Below are 6,901 nucleotides of genomic sequence, written 5' to 3' on the forward strand. Positions count from 1 at the left end.
TGTTGGCTGATCATCGTTCAGTCTGAGTTTGTAGTTTGTAGGAAAACTTTTTCTTTGTGTTGTTGAAGGATGAGTTTCTCCTGCTGCTCCCTCTCTCTCTCTGTTAGAGGAGGATGGATGATGTGAAGAGGATAAAGGAGGGATGAGGGGATGAATGGATGGAGGGATGGGTGGAAGGATGGGTGAATCTCCGGAGCGTGTCTCCGCCTGGCGGGGGGGGGGGGGGGTCCTCCTTACTCTTCTTTCTTCATTCTTTCTTTTTTTAATGTTTTTGGTTTAAACTCCAAAGTGGGTTTGGTCTGTTTCTTGGGGGGGGGGGGGGGGGGGGGTTCGTTCGCGTGGCCGGCCGTCGGCTCTGATTGGCTGGACGTGATTACCGGCACGCTTCAGACACCGCAGGCGTCTTTATGTTAATGAGCAGCTCCACGGCACGGGGCAGACCTGCCGCACATTCATCCTCCTCATCCTCCTCTGTTACAGCGGGGGGGGGGACACGGGGAGGGGGGGGACAGGAGCAGGGGGCCGGTCATTGTCCCGGACTCACTATATAAGCGGGCTGAGGCCGGTCGTGTGCCAAGCTCACCGGCTCGCACGAGCTGATCCATAGCAAGAGAGACGAACAGAGGCGCGTGCCGCTCAGCCCACTCCAGAAAAACACTCCGACAACTTCGCGCGCTACAGCCACAGGTCCTCACGCGCTCCTCTCCTCAGATAAACCAGAAACCTGTTCAGACATGGACTCCGTCTACTCCGACATCGACAGCAACAGCTGCGACTTCTTCCCGCACTCTGACGATGAGGAGTCCCGCAGCAGCTCAGCCTCCCCGGGCTCCTCCAGCTGTGCAGCCGGCTCCCCGCAGCCCGAGCAGCCGCAGAAGAAGAGGCGTCGCGGCCGCCGCAGCGACGGCACCGTGCCGGTGGTGAAGAAGAACCGGCGCATGAAGGCCAACGACCGGGAGAGAAACCGCATGCACAACCTGAATGACGCGCTGGAGGAGCTGCGCGGCGTGCTGCCCGCTTTCCCGGACGAGACCAAACTCACCAAGATCGAGACTCTACGCTTTGCGCACAACTACATCTGGGCTCTGTCAGAGACCATCCGGATCGCCGACCTGCAAGGTGGGAAAACCGGGGACGCCCCTCTGCTGCTCACCTCCGCGTGCCTCTCCGACGCCTCGAGCCCAGGTAGCTCCTGGAGCTCCAGCGGCTCCTCCTCCTCCTCCTCCTCCTCCTCGCCGCCTTACTGCGCCTCCAGCCCGGGCAGCCCCTCAGCCCCGGAGGACTACAGCTACCTGCAGCAGGACGCGCTGTTCGGATTCCGCAGCTTCGTCACGGGCATCTACTGAGGGACAGATCCCCACAGTGGAGCCCGGGGGCTCAACAGGAGTCCCGAGGACTCACAGAGAGACAAATGTAGGGACAGAGGGACAGTCCTGTGCTGGAATAAGAATCACTGTTTGCCTTATGAGCTCGTTATCTGACGTGACTCTGACCAACTGAAATGAGAATAACTTAATTTTTTTATTTAGTTGTATTTTATTTTATATTTGTCTCCTAAAACCTTTGCACTTCCCCCCTCCCACACACACACACACACACACACACACACACACACACACACACACACTCAGACACAACTAAACACAATCTGCAGGTTACAGTCAGATCTTTTTATTGTGTGTCTGAGGTGAAAAGTCAATTTTACAATTAGCAGCGAGCTGCAGCAGAACAGAGAGCGTGCAAATCGAGTTTCACTCTGTGACAAAGACTGAATGGAGCTGCCCTCATCCATTATGTATTCACCCCCCTGCACCCACCAATCCCCCTTTAGATTATTGTTGTTTTTATTTATTTGACTCTGTTGTTGCCCACATGATAAAGTTGTATTTTGTACATAAAGAGATTTTATTCTATTTACTAGAAGCAGTTTTCTACAAATAAAGTTTTAACGTTTCTATAAATGATCTGTGATGAATCTTCTTTAATCTCTGGGATTATTTAAACACTCTGTATGAACATTAACATGGCTTTATAAGGATTAATAACATCATATTAATATTAATAAGATAACGGTTTTGGCCATGCAGCAGGTGGAACAAAGTCTTACAGCGCAAAGATCGTCTATTGTCAGTCATCACTTTAACTGTCATGTTAATGAGAAGCTCTCAAAGAAAACAAACTGCTCAGATGCTCACACTGTAAGAAAATACGAAACTATTTAACCATACAGTTATTTTTTATTTTTCATATTTATGATTACTTAGACCTTTAAAAAAAAAAATTTCTAAACTCTAAAAAAATTATTGAGCTTTTGATTCAGATTTTTTTATTTTTGCTGCATTTCAATGTTAACATTGAAAAAAATATATCTCTCCTGAGAATCAGAGTTTAAATTAAAGTTTAAATATTTTTTCTTTATAATTTATGTGATTCAAAGTTCAGCAGAAACTAAAAGAGGCCCCATCGCCTTTTTGTGCTGATTAGAAACGCGTTAAAAGATCATTAGGAGATTAATCACCCCAGCGGTCTTGTCTCTGCACGTGGATATACAATAAAATATTCAGGAAGGGGGGGGGGGCACACAATAGAAAAAGAGACAGAGATTCCCATCTCGTTCTCCTCATTATTTTTTTTTATATAGGCCGTAGTATAACACAAATATTGAAACTCTTTCAGAAACACTAAAGTTTGTCCCACTTGTCTCTGCGCGCCCCCGCCTGCTGCGCGCCCCCGCCTGTTGTATTGTCGGTGTGCGCGGGGCCGTGTGTTAATTGAGCGGGATTAACCGCCGCGTGCACCTGCAGGCTCAGAATGAGGGCACAAAGTTTGAATCTGATTCTATTGTGACTGATCCAAATCTGACAACTGCTGCACACGCAAGAGATGCATTCCTATTGGCTGGAGCTTCCAGGCAGGGTGGAGGTACGCACAAGGGCTGGGGGGGTTGGGGGTAAGAAAAATAGTCATAATGAGGTTAGTGTGCTGAGTGATGGTGTGCTAATGTAGTTTCCATAGAGACAATGGAGGATCATGGATACTTTACTATAGGACTATTCAAAGTGAGGGTCAGAACTTGCATTTTAAACAACTGATGATCATAAAATTAGTTTAACTGTCTCTTCAGTTTGATGAGTTTGAGTTATTTTGCTAAAGGGACATCCAAGATCTTGAGGCCCCATCAACAGACCTCACCTCCATTACACAAATGACCCATTAAAAGCTTAAAAGGTAGGTATTAAAAAATCTAGTCCTTCAATACTTTTTGATACCACATATTTTTTAAAGGATACAGTCTCTTTCATTTGACATTTTTATTGGAGGGATAACCCCTTGAGATGCACCCTCTCGATACAGTACATGCAATTTGTATAGTTAATAGAGATACACCGGCCCACATTCATATAGAAACAATAATATTAATGATCTAAAAGTGGACTAATGTTGCTTTAAAAAAAAAACAACTATTCATAAGAAAGGTGACTGAGAGAAGAATGAGACCATTAAAAGTTGCAGGAAAACTCCTGATCCCTGTCTGAATTATTATCCATTAATTTTGGAGAAATCGTTTGGAAATGAGGACTTATTGACGTGTTACCATACAGTACTTGCTGGTGCTTAAAATGTATTACATCATAATTTACAGTAGTAGTATAGAACCAGAGTGCCACCTATTTACAATATGTCCTGGTCTAATCAGCCGGAACAATTTAAAACACTTAAAAGGTTGTAGAGAGGCTTAAAGCATCATGTTCGTTTATTTGTCCAGTTTTCACTTTGACAGTTCTGACTTAGGGAGAAACAAATCCAAACAAAAACCATCAGTCCCACTTTTTAACTCCCTTCACTTCACCCATGATTCTGCATTCATGACTGTAATCTGCAGCAGGAGTTTTACTCTCACTGAATGCAACAGGGTTCATCTTCTGCCAAACACCCCCCACCCTGGACCGCAGAACAAAAGAATCTGTTGTTGATATTTACTGTTTACTTACATTTGTAAAACATGTTTAAAAGTTTTATAAAAGCAACATTATGTAGGAAGTAGTTTTTTTTTTTTTAAATAAATATTTGTCATTTTTATGTGAGACTGGCCTGCATCCTGATCTGCCAGGGTCAAAGCACAATCTGGATCCATTACACACTTCCTGCTGCAAATCAGATATAAACAAGAGATACATCAGTCCTGCTTCAACTCCTGCCTCCACAGACACAAACGCCTCCCAGCTGTGAGCACCTCCTCGAGCCTCTGGGTGTGTGTTTTTCTCTGTGTGTGTGTGTGTGTGTGTGTGTGTGTGTGTGTGTGTGTGTGTGTGTGTCACTGTGTCACTGTGTCATGTACATGTTGGTCTCTTCGAGTCTGATTGGCCCTGAGGACACTTGGTCAACTCACAGGTGTGATTCTGTAATCTGGACCAGGTTTCCCCCTTTTCTGTCATTCAGCAGATCTTAATGAAACCAATATCTCTTGGTTCAACCTGTTAATAGTCTGATCAATATGAATGAATGATCCCTGGCATCATCTGTGACATACTTTTTTTTCACCCTGATTTTTTTCATTTTGGCATGAAGACGGTGTGAGCTGATGTGTGAACCCTGCCGGAAATATTCATGAAAAATCTCCACGAGTGACGACTGAATATTTCTTGATATTTCCAGGCCCTCATGTGAGAAAACAGCTTCTGTTTCTGCAGACTGTCTCTATTTGTTTCTATGTTTTATTACCTACTTTTTCTTGTTCCGATTGTAACGGTCTCTTTGCCTCTGGGTTCCGATTGTGGATTCTCTCTGAGACATTTTATTGTTATCACCTCATTAAATATTGATCAGGACAAGATGTCAGATACAGCAGGCTGCCCACCCCACGCTGTGTGTGTGTGTGTGTGTGTGTGTGTGTGTGTGTGTGTGTGTGTGTGTGTGTGTGTGTGTGTGTGTGTGTGTGTGTGTGTGTGTGTGTGTGTGTGTGTGTGTGTGTGTGTGTGTTTGTGAGACCCCCTTCCACCTTTAACTGGACACCCAGCAGGTTATTATTGAAACAGTGGAGGTGAAACAGAGTGATTAAAGTCAAACTGTCAAACTACAGTTAATGGACAACAGATGGTGGAGAGAGAGAGAGAGAGAGAGAGAGAGAGAGAGAGAAAGAGAAGAGATTTAGTTTGTGTCTCTTTGATTATTAAACGAGGGGACTGCAGCACTAACATGTCCATTGTTTAGATTAACTTTATTCTTTCAGTAAAATCTAAAAAAGGATCATTTATGGGTATGTACATTTTCAATAATGTGACATTAACATTTGTGTCAAAGAGAGAGAGTCAGTTTTATTCTGCTCCTCAGATTTAATCCCATGAACAAACTAAAGTTTCACATAAATTCACATTTTGAACATTTCTTCACCGTCTGTATATTGATCCTGTTGTTTCAGACTGAACTCGTTAAATAAATTAGATTAGGTTAGCGCCCACTTTCTGCACAAAACCAATCCAGTTGAGTGTTTTAACTGCAAAAAATGCCCACTTTTTTAAATTCCTCATTCATGTCATGACCAATCAAAATCAAGAAGAGGTGTGGAAGAAACTAACCCATGCACCTGTTTTATGAAGGAGCAACCAGGTCGAGAGCTGCTGCTAATGTCAGGACAGGATTTGTTTTTATTGCATGTTTTCTATGTGAAATGTCCATGGATAATAGCACATTTTAAGCATACTGTACAGGGCAGTGGAGGTTCTGTGAGACAACTTTTGTAACCTAGCAACAGTAAGAGACAGTGTGAAACACTGCCAGCTCACTAAACACCTCGTCGGTGGACACTGGTCTTAAAGTCTTCTCAGCTTTAAGCTCTGCAGCTCTGGAGCAGGATTGTTCTGATCCTGGATCAGAGCTGAAGATTTGCTGGTTGTTGCCCTGGGGGGACAGCAGACACACTTACCCCTCAGACCTGATCCCAGGTCAGATCTGATCCCAGGTCAGCCTGAGCCCCCACCTCAAGGTCACTGAGCCCTGTTTAGACCGTGAGCTTTAACCTCTGACCAATCTGCTCCAGAACAGCAGCCCAGAGAGAGGAAAGAAGGAAAAGCTCTGAACACATGCATGATTACATAACAACAAGATGATAATATATGATGATAATATTGTTATTGCTGGGATTCATCTTATATTCCCAATTTTATGCCCAGTGTAATACTTGCACAGACTGCTAGTATTTGTGGTAAGACAGAAAGCAGCAGCCAGCTAGTCCATGATGAAGTCCAGGAGCAATCTAAGATAGCAGATATCCCCAGCAGTGACTGTTTTCCAAGCCCTGAGGACTTTCATTTTTTCCCCACACAGCAGCAAACATCCACGGTCTGCGCTACCTCAGCTTCTCAAAGTGATATCAGCTATATTATTTTTTATTACTCTGTCAAACTAAATATACCGAAGGCTAGATCAAGCTAAATACAGATTTTTTCCTTTACTCCAGTGATCATCAACTGGCGGCCCGAGGGCCACATTAGGCCCCCAAAAGCTTCCCATCCGGACCCCAGGATATAAATTATTGTGGATGATTAAAAAATAAATATAATCATGAAATCACAAGGCTCAAATACTTGCATAGGTCAATGATAGAAATTACATTTCCCCTCTGACATCAACTTCTGAACATCAGGCTTGACAGCTGTCAGGTTTATGATTAAGCATATTTCAAAGCCCGGCCCCCACAGGCTGGCCCTCATACAAATGTAGTTGAAGACCCCTGCTTCACTGTTAAATATGAACAGTTCGGGGTAATAACATTTTCAGCGTCTTGATAAAAGTTTTATTTTGTCTTTGTTCTCCGAGTTAATGACTTGTTATTGGACATATGTTCTGTTCTTATCTCAACAACTGTCATTATTTACCTGTGTACCTGTGACCTGACCCCTCC

At 44.0% G+C, this 6,901-nt stretch overlaps 1 protein-coding gene across 1 annotated transcript; it reads left to right on the forward strand.

Annotated features, from left to right (window-relative positions):
- Positions 1-508: 508 nt before the first annotated feature.
- On the forward strand, positions 509-1,955 carry neurog1 (neurogenin 1). The gene has a single exon (XM_061048613.1). The coding sequence runs from the start codon at positions 735-737 to the stop codon at positions 1,344-1,346; it is 612 nt and encodes a 203-aa protein (XP_060904596.1). The 5' UTR covers positions 509-734; the 3' UTR covers positions 1,347-1,955.
- Positions 1,956-6,901: the final 4,946 nt, after the last annotated feature.

The sequence above is a fragment of the Labrus mixtus genome, chromosome 10 (assembly GCF_963584025.1).
Source record: "Labrus mixtus chromosome 10, fLabMix1.1, whole genome shotgun sequence".
Classification (NCBI taxonomy): Eukaryota; Metazoa; Chordata; class Actinopteri; order Labriformes; family Labridae; genus Labrus; species Labrus mixtus.

What these genes read in the sequence shown, in the direction of transcription:
- neurog1 (XM_061048613.1), top strand. Translation starts at nt 735, where the DNA reads ATGGACTCCGTCTACTCCGACATCGACAGCAACAGCTGCGACTTCTTC.